General features: G+C 47.8%; 1 protein-coding gene across 5 annotated transcripts in view; it reads left to right on the top strand.

The window, feature by feature from the left end:
* LOC129851280 (transcription cofactor vestigial-like protein 4) overlaps positions 1-12,718 on the top strand; it is a 116,080-nt gene extending 103,362 nt beyond the window's left edge. For 2 of the 5 annotated variants that reach the window (XM_055917707.1, XM_055917706.1), the window contains one exon: positions 5,085-12,718. In XM_055917707.1, coding sequence (XP_055773682.1) covers positions 5,085-5,338 — 254 coding nt within the window. In that variant the 3' untranslated portion in view covers positions 5,339-12,718. The remainder of the gene's footprint in view (positions 1-5,084) is intronic. The other 3 variants (XR_008758952.1, XR_008758953.1, XR_008758951.1) reach the window with 3 other exon arrangements.
* Positions 12,719-14,588: the final 1,870 nt, after the last annotated feature.

Here is a 14,588-nt window from a genome sequence, read left to right as displayed (position 1 = left end):
AGAGCCCCGCCTGTCTGGGGTTAGAGCCCCTCCTGTCTGGATGTTAGAGCCCCTCCTGTCTGGGTGTTAGAGCCCCTCCTGTCTGGGGTTAGAGCCCCTCCTGTCTGGGGTTAGAGCCCCTCCTGTCTGATGTTAGAGCCCCTCCTGTCTGGATGTTAGAGCCCATCCTGTCTGGATGTTAGAGCCCCTCCTGTCTGGGGTTAGAGCCCCTCCTGTCTGGGGTTAGAGCCCCTCCTGTCTGGGGTTAGAGCCCCTCCTGTCTGGATGTTAGAGCCCATCCTGTCTGGATGTTAGAGCCCCTCCTGTCTGGGGTTAGAGCCCCTCCTGTCTGGGGTTAGAGCCCATCCTGTCTGGGGTTAGAGCCCGTCCCGTCTGGATGTTAGAGCCCCTCCTGTCTGGGTGTTAGAGCCCCTCCTGTCTGGGGTTAGAGCCCCTCCTGTCTGGATGTTAGAGCCCCTCCTGTCTGGATGTTAGAGCCCCTCCTGTCAAGGGTTAGAGCCCCTGCTGTCTGGATGTTAGAGCCCATCCTGTCTGGATGTTAGAGCCCCTCCTGTCTGGGGTTAGAGCCCCTCCTGTCTGGGGTTAGAGCCCATCCTGTCTGGGGTTAGAGCCCCTCCTGTCTGGGTGTTAGAGCCCCTCCTGTCTGGATGTTAGAGCCCCGCCTGTCTGGATGTTAGAGCCCCTCCTGTCTGGATGTTAGAGCCCCTCCTGTCTGGGGTTAGAGCCCCTCCTGTCTGGATGTTAGAGCCCCTCCTGTCTGGGGTTAGAGCCCATCCTGTCTGGATGTTAGAGCCCATCCTGTCTGGATGTTAGAGCCCCTCCTGTCTGGATGTTAGAGCCCATCCTGTCTGGATGTTAGAGCCCCTCCTGTCTGGATGTTAGAGCCCATCCTGTCTGGATGTTAGAGCCCCTCCTGTCTGGATGTTAGAGCCCCTCCTGTCTGGGGTTAGAGCCCCTCCTGTCTGGGTTTAGAGCCCCTCCTGTCTGGGGTTAGAGCCCCTCCTGTCTGGGGTTAGAGCCCCTCCTGTCTGGATGTTAGAGCCCATCCTGTCTGGATGTTAGAGCCCCTCCTGTCTGGATGTTAGAGCCCCTCCTGTCTGGGGTTAGAGCCCCTCCTGTCTGGGGTTAGAGCCCCTCCTGTCTGGGGTTAGAGCCCCTCCTGTCTGGATGTTAGAGCCCATCCTGTCTGGATGTTAGAGCCCCTCCTGTCTGGGGTTAGAGCCCCTCCTGTCTGGGGTTAGAGCCCATCCTGTCTGGGGTTAGAGCCCGTCCCGTCTGGATGTTAGAGCCCCTCCTGTCTGGGTGTTAGAGCCCCTCCTGTCTGGGGTTAGAGCCCCTCCTGTCTGGATGTTAGAGCCCCTCCTGTCTGGATGTTAGAGCCCCTCCTGTCAAGGGTTAGAGCCCCTGCTGTCTGGATGTTAGAGCCCATCCTGTCTGGATGTTAGAGCCCCTCCTGTCTGGGGTTAGAGCCCCTCCTGTCTGGGGTTAGAGCCCATCCTGTCTGGGGTTAGAGCCCCTCCTGTCTGGGTGTTAGAGCCCCTCCTGTCTGGGTGTTAGAGCCCCTCCTGTCTGGATGTTAGAGCCCCGCCTGTCTGGATGTTAGAGCCCCTCCTGTCTGGATGTTAGAGCCCCTCCTGTCTGGGGTTAGAGCCCCTCCTGTCTGGATGTTAGAGCCCCTCCTGTCTGGGGTTAGAGCCCATCCTGTCTGGATGTTAGAGCCCATCCTGTCTGGATGTTAGAGCCCCTCCTGTCTGGATGTTAGAGCCCATCCTGTCTGGATGTTAGAGCCCCTCCTGTCTGGATGTTAGAGCCCATCCTGTCTGGATGTTAGAGCCCCTCCTGTCTGGATGTTAGAGCCCCTCCTGTCTGGGGTTAGAGCCCCTCCTGTCTGGGTTTAGAGCCCCTCCTGTCTGGGGTTAGAGCCCCTCCTGTCTGGGGTTAGAGCCCCTCCTGTCTGGATGTTAGAGCCCATCCTGTCTGGATGTTAGAGCCCCTCCTGTCTGGGGTTAGAGCCCCTCCTGTCTGGGGTTAGAGCCCATCCTGTCTGGGGTTAGAGCCCGTCCCGTCTGGATGTTAGAGCCCCTCCCGTCTGGATGTTAGAGCCCGTCCCGTCTGGATGTTAGAGCCCGTCCCGTCTGGATGTTAGAGCCCCTCCCGTCTGGATGTTAGAGCCCGTCCCGTCTGGATGTTAGAGCCCCTCCCGTCTGGATGTTAGAGCCCATCCTGTCTGGATTCTAGAGCCCCTCCTGTCTGGGGTTAGAGCCCCTCCTGTCTGGGGTTAGAGCCCCTCCTGTCTGGATGTTAGAGCCCCTCCTGTCTGGGGTTAGAGCCCATCCTGTCTGGATGTTAGAGCCTATCCTGTCTGGATGTTAGAGCCCCTCCTGTCTGGGGTTAGAGCCCCTCCTGTCTGGGGTTAGAGCCCCTCCTGTCTGGGGTTAGAGCCCCTCCTGTCTGGATGTTAGAGGACATCCTGTCTGGATGTTAGAGGACATCCTGTCTGGGGTTAGAGCCCATCCTGTCTGGGGTTAGAGCCCATCCTGTCTGGGGTTAGAGCCCCTCCTGTCTGGGTGTTAGAGCCCATCCTGTCTGGATGTTAGAGCCCATCCTGTCTGGATGTTAGAGCCCCTCATGTCTGGATGTTAGAGCCCATCCTGTCTGGATGTTAGAGCCCCTCCTGTCTGGATGTTAGAGCCCATCCTGTCTGGGGTTTGAGCCCCTCCTGTCTGGATGTTAGAGCCCATCCTGTCTGGATGTTAGAGCCCCTCCTGTCTGGATGTTAGAGCCCATCCTGTCTGGATGTTAGAGCCCTGCCTGTCTGAGGTTAGAGCCCCTCCTGTCTGGGTGTTAGAGCCCCTCCTGTCTGGGTGTTAGAGCCCCTCCTGTCTGGGGTTAGAGCCCCTCCTGTCTGGGGTTAGAGCCCCTCCTGTCTGGATGTTAGAGCCCCTCCTGTCTGGATGTTAGAGCCCCTCCTGTCTGGGGTTAGAGCCCCTCCTGTCTGGTGTTAGAGCCCATCCTGTCTGGATGTTAGAGCCCATCCTGTCTGGGGATAGAGCCCATCCTGTCTGGGGTTAGAGCCCCTCCTGTCTGGGGTTAGAGCCCATCCTGTCTGGATGTTAGAGCCCCTCCTGTCTGGGGTTAGAGCCCCTCCTGTCTGGGGTTAGAGCCCATCCTGTCTGGATGTTAGAGCCCCTCCTGTCTGGGTGTTAGAGCCCCTCCTGTCTGGGGTTAGAGCCCCTCCTGTCTGGATGTTAGAGCCCCTCCTGTCTGGATGTTAGAGCCCCTCCTGTCAAGGGTTAGAGCCCCTGCTGTCTGGATGTTAGAGCCCATCCTGTCTGGATGTTAGAGCCCCTCCTGTCTGGATGTTAGAGCCCATCCTGTCTGGATGTTAGAGCCCCTCCTGTCTGGATGTTAGAGCCCCTCCTGTCTGGATGTTAGAGCCCATCCTGTCTGGATGTTAGAGCCCCTCCTGTCTGGGGTTAGAGCCCGTCCTGTCTGGGGTTAGAGCCCCTCCTGTCTGGGTTTAGAGCCTCTCCTGTCTGGGGTTAGAGTCCCTCCTGTCTGGATGTTAGAGCCCCTCCTGTCTGGATGTTAGAGCCCCTCCTGTCTGGATGTTAGAGCCCCTCCTGTCTGGGGTTAGAGCCCCTCCTGTCTGGGTTTAGAGCCCCTCCTGTCTGGATGTTAGAGCCCATCCTGTCTGGGGTTAGAGCCCCTCCTGTCTGGGGTTAGAGCCCCTCCTGTCTGGATGTTAGAGCCCCTCCTGTCTGGGTGTTAGAGCCCATCCTGTCTGGGGTTAGAGCCCCTCCTGTCTGGGGTTAGAGCCCCTCCTGTCTGATGTTAGAGCCCCTCCTGTCTGGATGTTAGAGCCCATCCTGTCTGGATGTTAGAGCCCCTCCTGTCTGGGGTTAGAGCCCCTCCTGTCTGGGGTTAGAGCCCCTCCTGTCTGGATGTTAGAGCCCATCCTGTCTGGGGTTAGAGCCCCTCCTGTCTGGGGTTAGAGCCCCTCCTGTCTGGGGTTAGAGCCCGTCCCGTCTGGATGTTAGAGCCGCTCCTGTCTGGATGTTAGAGCCCGTCCCGTCTGGATGTTAGAGCCCCTCCTGTCTGGGGTTAGAGCCCCTCCTGTCTGGATGTTAGAGCCCCTCCTGTCTGGATGTTAGAGCCCATCCTGTCTGGATTCTAGAGCCCCTCCTGTCTGGGGTTAGAGCCCCTCCTGTCTGGATGTTAGAGCCCCTCCTGTCTGGATGTTAGAGCCCCTCCTGTCTGGGGTTAGAGCCCCTCCTGTCTGGGGTTAGAGCCCCTCCTGTCTGGGGTTAGAGCCCCTCCTGTCTGGATGTTAGAGCCCCTCCTGTCTGGGGTTAGAGCCCATCCTGTCTGGATGTTAGAGCCCATCCTGTCTGGATGTTAGAGCCCCTCCTGTCTGGGGTTAGAGCCCCTCCTGTCTGGGGTTAGAGCCCCTCCTGTCTGGATGTTAGAGGACATCCTGTCTGGATGTTAGAGGACATCCTGTCTGGGGTTAGAGCCCATCCTGTCTGGGGTTAGAGCCCATCCTGTCTGGGGTTAGAGCCCCTCCTGTCTGGGTGTTAGAGCCCCTCCTGTCTGGGGTTAGAGCCCATCCTGTCTGGGGTTAGAGCCCATTCTGTCTGGATGTTAGAGCCCATCCTGTCTGGGGTTAGAGCCCCTCCTGGCTGGATGTTAGAGCCCCTCCTGGCTGGATGTTAGAGCCCATCCTGTCTGGATGTTAGAGCCCATCCTGTCTGGATGTTAGAGCCCCTCCTGTCTGGGGTTAGAGCCCCTCCTGTCTGGGGTTAGAGCCCCTCCTGTCTGGATGTTAGAGGACATCCTGTCTGGATGTTAGAGGACATCCTGTCTGGGGTTAGAGCCCATCCTGTCTGGGGTTAGAGCCCATCCTGTCTGGGGTTAGAGCCCCTCCTGTCTGGGTGTTAGAGCCCCTCCTGTCTGGGGTTAGAGCCCATCCTGTCTGGGGTTAGAGCCCATCCTGTCTGGATGTTAGAGCCCATCCTGTCTGGTGTTAGAGCCCATCCTGTCTTGGGTTAGAGTTATAGCCCTGTCCTCTCTTCTCTCTCCAGCCAATACGGTGTGTGTTGACCCGGTGATCGAGGAGCATTTCCGCCGCAGCCTGGGGAGGAACTACAAACAGCCGGATCCCGTCACTAACTCTGTGTCCATCACGGGCTCTGTGGACGACCACTTCACCAAGGCCTTAGGAGAGACCTGGCTGCAGATCAAAGCCAAAGGAAGCTCCTCCTCCTCCTCCTCCCCTGACTCGTCTCCCAACAGTCACATGGTCAACCACAGCCACTCTCCATCCATTGTGTCCTGAAGGGAGGGGCTTAGATTCAACGAGTCAGAGCTTAAACCCGCCCCCCCCCCCCCTGCCCGTCCATTACTCACTGTAACACCGCCCCCCCCCTGCCCGTCCATTACTCACTGTAACACCGCCCCCCCCTGCCCGTCCATTACTCACTGTAACACCACAGGGCTGGTTGAACCAGGCTGTGTTCATTTTGCTCCAACCCTGTTGTAACTAACAGCTGATCTAGAAGAATCAGTCATATTCATGAGGCACCAAACTTGTTTTCGTTTTTTTTTTTGTGCAAAATATTTAGTTCTAGTTATAGCACTAACAAATACGACCCAGGTGTGTTTCAGAGCAGGGCTGGAGGAAAACCCTGCGTGTCCAATGTCTATCCTTCCAGGAAGAGGGTTGGCCTTGTTCCCCTGATGTAAGATGACCCTGCATGATTTAACCCCGCTGAGAGCTGTGCTGGTAGCTAGGGATAGAGCCATGTATATAACCACGGATTACGGCATTTGGTCATATATATATATAACCATGGAGGAAGGCATTTAGTCATATATATATGACCATGGAGGAAGGCATTTAGTCATATATATATAACCATGGAGGAAGGCATTTGGTCATATATATATAACCATGGAGGAAGGCATTTAGTCATATATATATAACCATGGAGGAAGGCATTTAGTCATATATATATGACCATGGAGGAAGGCATTTAGTCATATATATATAACCATGGAGGAAGGCATTTAGTCATATATATATAACCATGGAGGAAGGCATTTAGTCATATATATATAACCATGGAGGAAGGCATTTAGTCATATATATATGACCATGGAGGAAGGCATTTAGTCATATATATATAACCATGGAGGAAGGCATTTAGTCATATATATATATATAACCATGGAGGAAGGCATTTAGTCATATATATATATATAACCATGGAGGAAGGCATTTAGTCATATATATATAACCATGGAGGAAGGCATTTAGTCATATATATATAACCATGGAGGAAGGCATTTAGTCATATATATATAACCATGGAGGAAGGGAAGCATTTTTTTGTTGTCTACGTTTTGAATTTTGTCATTTATTTAGTTTTGAATTGACGTTTTCTGTTGAAGTAGATTTGCGTACCTCTTTCTGTTTGTGTTATTGGATACGTGAGTGTTTGAAAAGCTCAGTGAGAAACGGTTTGTTTATGTGTCCAATGAGATGTATGGATTCACCGTGGAGACACATCCCAACCAACCACATGCCTGCGTTACCAAAGAGAACTAGGATGCAAATCTGGCACCTCTTTTTAAAAGAAAGAAAAATACATTTTATTTCCCCCGTCTTTTCTATCTCTGCTCTGTAAAGTTTAGTTTGCTCCCTCACCTCTCCACCCCCCCTTTCTTCTCCCCTACTGTCCCCTCCTCTACTTTACTCTCCCCTCGTTTCCTTAGTTTCCTCTCCCCTCGTTTCCCCTCCCTCTTCCCCACTTTCCCCTCACCTACTTTCCTCTGCCCTCGTTGCCTCTACCATCGTTTCCCCTCCCCTACTTTCCCCTCCTCTCGTATCTTTGTCTCTCTCTGTGGCACTGTGGTGTGGTATGTAGAATATGTCTCTCTATGGTGTGGTAGGTAGAATATGTCTTTCTGTGGCACTGTGGTGTGGTAGGTAGAATATGTCTCTCTGTGGCACTGTGGTGTGGTAGGTAGAATATGTCTCTCTATGGTGTGGTAGGTAGAATATGTCTCCTCTGTGGCACTGTGGTGTGGTAGGTAGAATATGTCTCTCTGTGGCACTGTGGTGTGGTAGGTAGAATATGTCTCTCTGTGGCACTGTGGTGCGGTAGGTAGATTATGTCTCTCTGTGGCACTGTGGTGCGGTAGGTAGATTATAGCTCTCTGTGGCACTGTGGTGTGGTAGGTAGATTATAGCTCTCTGTGGCACTGTAGTGTGGTAGGTAGAATATGTCTCTCTGTGGCACTGTGGTGTGGTAGGTAGAATATGTCTCTCTGTGGCACTGTGGTGTGGTAGGTAGAATATGTCTCTCTGTGGCACTGTGGTGCGGTAGGTAGAATATGTCTCTCTGTGGCACTGTGGTGTGGTAGGTAGAATATGTCTCCTCTGTGGCACTGTGGTGTGGTAGGTAGAATATGTCTCCTCTGTGGTGTGGTAGGTAGAATATGTCTCTCTGTGGCACTGTGGTGTGGTAGGTAGAATATGTCTCTCTGTGGTGTGGTAGGTAGAATATGTCTCCTCTGTGGTGTGGTAGGTAGAATATGTCTCCTCTGTGGTGTGGTAGGTAGAATATGTCTCCTCTGTGGTGTGGTAGGTAGAATATGTCTCTCTGTGGCACTGTGGTGCGGTAGGTAGAATATGTCTCTCTGTGGCACTGTGGTGTGGTAGGTAGAATATGTCTCTCTGTGGCACTGTGGTGTGGTAGGTAGAATATGTCTCTCTGTGGCACTGTGGTGTGGTAGGTAGAATATGTCTCTCTGTGGCACTGTGGTGTGGTAGGTAGAATATGTCTCTCTGTGGTGTGGTAGGTAGAATATGTCTCTCTGTGGCACTGTGGTGCGGTAGGTAGAATATGTCTCTCTGTGGCACTGTGGTGCGGTAGGTAGAATATGTCTCTCTGTGGCACTGTGGTGCGGTAGGTAGAATATGTCTCTCTGTGGCACTGTGGTGTGGTAGGTAGAATATGTCTCTCTGTGGCACTGTGGTGCGGTAGGTAGAATATGTCTCTCTGTGGCACTGTGGTGTGGTAGGTAGAATATGTCTCTCTGTGGCACTGTGGTGCGGTAGGTAGAATATGTCTCTCTGTGGCACTGTGGTGCGGTAGGTAGAATATGTCTCTCTGTGGCACTGTGGTGTGGTAGGTAGAATATGTCTCTCTGTGGCACTGTGGTGCGGTAGGTAGATTACAGCTCTCTGGTTTGATTGGTCAAGCAAAAGTAGTGCTTACAGAATAAAATGCAGATATGTTTTTAAATAGCTGGTATCTATTCATGTTTATTAGACATTTCAATCTATAAAACAAGATAGATAGTTTTGTTGAATCATTATTTTCAGTAATAATAACAACAGTTGTAGATACTGCTGGTCCAGTCAGACTCCATGTTATTATTTAGTATTCTACAGTTATATTCTCTCTGGTAGCAGCCAGCCAGACAGGCCTTCTTTACTATTCTATATGATCCGTTTGGATTATAATCTATAACGATAATATGTTTCCGTAACGTTAATGCCATTGTTCTATGGCGTTATTAATAACCTCTGGGATGCTAACAGCGGTTTTTGTTTGGCATGTGACTGAAAATGTAATAACGGAACAAAAGCGGCCGTCGAGATCGACCCAGAGTCGACCTTATGATAACCTTTTGCTGGCCACTCGTTTTTTTTATTTTGTGTTTTTTCATGTTGTTTCTACTTCCTGTGATGTGTAGCGGATCTTATGAGCACAAGACGGTGAAAATACAAGTCTTTCAACAAATTTCTGCTCAGTGGGTAGATCTTTGCTCAGTGGGTAGATCTTTGCTCAGTGGGTAGATCTTTGCTCAGTGGGTAGATCTTTGCTCAGTGGGTAGATTTTTGCTCAGTGGGTGGATTTTTGCTCAGTGGGTAGATTTTTGCTCAGTGGGTAGATTTTTGCTCAGTGGGTGGATTTTTGCTCAGTGGGTAGATTTTTGCTCAGTGGGTAGATTTTTGCTCAGTGGGTAGATTTTTGCTCAGTGGGTAGATCTTTGCTCAGTGGGTAGATTTTTGCTCAGTGGGTAGATTTTTGCTCAGTGGGTAGATCTTTGCTCAGTGGGTAGATTTTTGCTCAGTGGGTGGTTTTTTGCTCAGTGGGTAGATTTTTGCTCAGTGGGTAGATTTTTGCTCAGTGGGTAGATTTTTGCTCAGTGGGTAGATGGGCAGCTGCAGCTTGTGAAACTGACTGGTTTTAAATAACTCCTTCTTTACCGACCTGTACCAAGGCAGCAGACATTCCTTCCTATAGGGAACCTAGTACAGGTGTTCTCACTATCAGTACAGCTACTAACTTAGTAACAGACAGGTGGGGATTTAGTCTTGCAACATTCCGGGAAACTTTCCAGAAAATTCCTTGATTTTCCTGGGAAATCCTGGTTGGAAAATCCATGAATCCTCCAAGCAACCAGAATTTGTAGAAAATCTGAGCATTTTGGGGGGGAATGTAACCGTAAAATGCAAACCTAGTGGTGAAGGTGACAGAAGGTGGTTTAAGCTCTAGGGTTGATGAAGCGCGGCCCATCTTAATGCTTTAACACCCTTTTATACAGCTCCTATATGCCCTCTACATTCCTTCATCCTAAATCACAACCATTGTTCATGTAGCTACATCCAAGGCTACACGTCCTAAATGAAGCCCTATTCCCAATGTAAAGCTTGACACTTCGTCTGGTCACAGCTAGTGCATAGGGGATTAGGGACGGAGCCTAAACCATATTCTCTCAGAGCCAGGATCCAGCTGAACCTAAACCATATTCTCTCAGAACCAGGATCCAGCTGAACCTAAACCATATTCTCTCAGAGCCAGGATCCAGCTGAACCTAAACCATATTCTCTCAGAGCCAGGATCCAGCTGAACCTAAACCATATTCTCTCAGAGCCAGGATCCAGCTGAACCTAAACCATATTCTCTCAGAGCCAGGATCCATCTGAACCTAAACCATATTCTCTCAGAGCCAGGATCCATCTGAACCTAAACTATATTCTCTCAGAGCCAGGATCCAGCTGAACCTAAACCATATTCTCTCAGAGCCAGGATCCAGCTGAACCTAAACCATATTCTCTCAGAGCCAGGATCCAGCTGAACCTAAACCATATTCTCTCAGAGCCAGGATCCATCTGAACCTAAACTATATTCTCTCAGAGCCAGGATCCATCTGAACCTAAACTATATTCTCTCAGAGCCAGGATCCAGCTGAACCTAAACCATATTCTCTCAGAGCCAGGATCCATCTGAACCTAAACCATATTCTCTCAGAGCCAGCTGCTAGTCAGTTGATGTTATTATTATTGACTTTAATCCGAGTTCAGATTTAAAGAAAAACATACAAAAAAAACGAATGTATAGTTCTTCAAAGATGACTGGTTGTTTTTTCGCTTTGTACTTTCTGTAAATGTTATGAGAGAACTAAAAATGTTGATAATGTCATTTAAATGAATTGTCATTTATAATGAACAGAAAGGGAAGGGGCATAGTGTCCCGAGGTCATTTATTATAAAAACATCTTACTACCGTAGCACGAGGTAGACGTAGGGTCGCACATTTCCGGTGACCGGGGAATTTTTTTGGAAAGCTACCAGATTTTTGAAACCCTAATTTGGAGTCTCTCACTCGTTCTGCTTTGGCAACACAATTCCCTACACGCTGTAGGAAAATCACTTAATAAAAACTACTTTTTATATATAGGTAATTATGAGACCATCATTACGCTGTGCGTAACGATTGTACAGAGAAAATTGTAGGTATTTTTTGAGGATCAATTTGTTTAATGACATGTAGCTATTTAATTTTCCCTTTTTTTTTTGTTTGTGTAAAAAAAAAAAAGTTGATCTTTTTTTTCTTTCTAGATTTGTTCTTTTAAAAGGTTAAAGTGCAGGAACACAGTAATAATATAAACACTGTGTTGATGATAGCCACTCGTGTATTATAACAGTTATAATGCTGAATCAAGGCTACTCAGCAGACACTCTACAAACGCATATCCCAAATGACAGCCTATTGCCTTTTTATAGTACACTACCAGAGGTCAAAAGTAGTGCACTAAATAGGGAATAGAGGAGGGGGGGGGGGGGTCGTTCGGGACAATGCTTTTTTATTTTGTGACAACGGAACAAAAGATCTTTGTCGTCCATCTTGTTTGTGAGATCCAAACACTACTGTATTGTGTTATTGAATGGTCCCGGGAACACTGTGTGCTTCCAAATCAACATGTGTGTCCTAAGTGGCACCCCTTTCTCATAGGTAGTAGTGCACTATACAGGGAATATACAGTTGAAGTCGGAAGTTTACATACACCTTAGCCAAAGACATTTAAACTCAGTTTTTCCTACATTCCTGACATTTAATCCTAGTAAAAGTTCCCTGTCTTAGGTCAGTTAAGTCTTACGTCTTGAGATGTTGCTTCAATATATCCACATCATTTTCCTCCCTCATGATGCTATCTATTTTGTGAAGTGCACCAGTCCCTCCAGCAGCAAAGCACCCCCACAACATGATGCTGCCACCCCCGTGGTTCACTGTTGGGATGGTGTTCTTCGGCTTGCAAGCCTCCCTCTTTTTCCTCCAAACATAATGATGGACATTATGGCCAAACAGTTCTATTTTTGTTTCATCAGACCAGAGGACATTTCTCTAAAAAGTATGATCTTTGTCCCCATGTGCAGTTGCAAACCGTAGTCTGGCTTTTTTATGACGGTTTTGGAGCAGTGGCTTCTTCCTTGCTGAGAGGCCTTTCAGGTTATGTCAATATAGGACTCGTTTTACTGTGGATATAGATACTTTGTACCTGTTTCCTCCAGCAACTTCACAATGTCCTTTGCTGTTGTTCTGGGATTGATTTGCACTTTTCGCACCAAAGTACGTTCATCTCTAGGAGACAGAACGCGTCTCCTTCCTGAGCAGTATGACGGCTGCGTGGTCCCATGGTGTTTATACCAGACTTGTGGAGGTCTACAATTTTTTTCTGAGGTCTTGGCTGATTTCTTTTGATTTTCCCATGATGTCAAGCAAAGAGGCATTGAGTTTGAAGGTAGGCCTTGAAATACATCCACAGGTACACCTCCAAATGACTCAAATGATGTCAATTAGCCCATCAGAAGCTTCTAAAGCCATGACATAATTTTCTGGAATTTTCCAAGCTGTTTAAAGGCAGTCAACTTAGTGTATGTAAACCTCTGACCCACTGGAATTGAATGCAGTGAATTATAAGGGAAATAATCTGTCTGTAAACAATAGTTGGAAAAATTACTTGTGTCATTCACAAAGTAGATGTCCTACCCGACTATAGATGGTTAATAAGAAATTTGTGGAGTGGTTAAAAAATTAGTTTTAATGACTCCAACCTAAGGGTATGTAAACTTCTGACTTCAACTGTAGGCCCTGGTCAAAGGTAGTGCACTATATATACTATTACTATATTACTATGTACTACTACTATATATGGAATAGGGTGCCATTGAGACACAACCTTCAAGCTGCATCAACATTGTAAAACGTAGTACTATGTAGTAGTACTGTAGTACTATGGATTGTACTCTCCAAACTCTAAATCTTTATTAAACCTTAATTTTGTGGCCTTGTTCCTCCAACTGAAAAAGTTTTTGTACTTAAGTAGCCTCAATGAACAATAAAGTGCTCTTAAACGACAAGTCTCAGTCTGTTATTGTCAATAGTTTATTACTTATTTTTCTTTATACGTTATTAATATGTTCTGAGTTTCATTTATATATATTATATATATTTATTTATTATTATACACTACCGTTCAAATGTTTGTGGTCACTTAGAAATGTCCTTGTTTTTGAAAGAAAAGCAATTTTTTTTTTGTCCATAAAATAACATCAAATTGATCAGAAATACAGTGTAGACATTGTTGATGTTGTAAATTACTATTGTAGCGGGAAAGGGCAGATTTTTAAGGGAATATCTACATAGGCGTACAGAGGCCCAATGTATGAAGTACCGTAACTGAAGATCTCGTACAACGCTGTGTACTACTCCCTTCACAGAACAGCGCAAACTTGCACTAACCAGAGTAGAAAGAGGAGTGGGAGGCCCCGGTGCACAACTGAGCAAGAGGACAAGTACATTAGAGTGTCTGGTTTGAGAAACAGACGCCTCACAAGTCTGGATCTCAATCTGGGAACTGTTGGATCGGAGGGTGAGGCCTAAGGCCATTCCCCCCAGAAATGTCCGGGAACTTGCAGGTGCCTTGGTGGAAGAGTGGGGTAACATCTCACAGCAAGAACTGGTAAATCTGGTGCAGTCCATGAGGAGGAGATGCACTGCAGTACTTAATGCAGCTGGTGGCCACACTAGATACTGACTGGTACTTTTGATTTTGAACCCCCCCCCCCCCCTTTGTTCAGGGGAAACATTATTACATTTCTGTTAGTCACATGTCTGTGGAACTTGTTCAGTTTATGTCTCAGTTGTTGAATCTTGTTATGTTCATACAAATATTTACACATGTTAAGTTTGTTGAAAATAAACGCAGTTGACAGTGAGATGACGTTTCTTTTTTTGCTGAGTTTATATACACACACACGCAGTAGCCTCTTATTGAAACTTCTTATGGCTGCAATCCCGTTAACGGGATGATATGACAACCACCAGTGAAAGTGCAGGGCTCCAAATTCAAAAAACAGAAATCTCATAATTAAAATTCCTCAAACATACATGTATCTTATACCATTTTAAAGGTAATCCTGTTGTTATCCCACCAAAGTGTCCGATTTCAAATTGGCTTTTCAGCGAAAGCACCACAAACGATTATGTTAGGTCATCGCAAAATTACAGAAAAACACTGCCATTTTTCCAGCCAAAGACAGGAGCCACAAAAAGCAGAAATAGAGAAAAAATGAATCACTAAAATTTGATGATCTTCATCAGATGACAGTCATAGGACTTCATGTTACACAATACATGTATGTTTTGTTTGATAAAGTTCATATTTATATCCAAAAACCTCAGTTTACATTGGCGCCATGTTCAGAAATGCCTCCAAAATATCTGGAGGAATTGCAGAGAGCCATGTCAAATAACATAAATACTAATCAGAAACTGAGTTATTTTATACTCGCAGACATCAATCAAACAGTTTTAGAAACTTCAGAGTGTTTTCTATCCAATACTAATAATAATATGCATATATTAGCAACTATGACTGAGGAGCAGGCAGTTTACTCTGGGCACCTCTGTGCACCTTTCATTCAAGCTACTCAATACTGCCCCTGCAGCCATAAGAAGGTAAGTACACCCAACTAGTACATCCAGAACAGCCTGAATTCTTTGGTTCATGGAAACATTGCTCAATTGGTGTCAAGGGACCTAAAAACATTCCCCATACCAGTGCACCACCGCCACCAGCCTGTACCGGTGACACCAGGCACCAGCCTGTACCGTTGACACCAGGCACCAGCCTGTACCGTTGACGCCAGGCACCAGCCTGTACCGTTGACACCAGGCACCAGCCTGTACCGTTGACACCAGGCACCAGCCTGTACCGTTGACACAAGG

Source organism: Salvelinus fontinalis, chromosome 3, assembly GCF_029448725.1.
Source record: "Salvelinus fontinalis isolate EN_2023a chromosome 3, ASM2944872v1, whole genome shotgun sequence".
Classification (NCBI taxonomy): domain Eukaryota; kingdom Metazoa; phylum Chordata; class Actinopteri; order Salmoniformes; family Salmonidae; genus Salvelinus; species Salvelinus fontinalis.
Note: the sequence above shows the minus strand (reverse complement) of the source record. Positions and strands in the feature narration are given on the sequence as shown.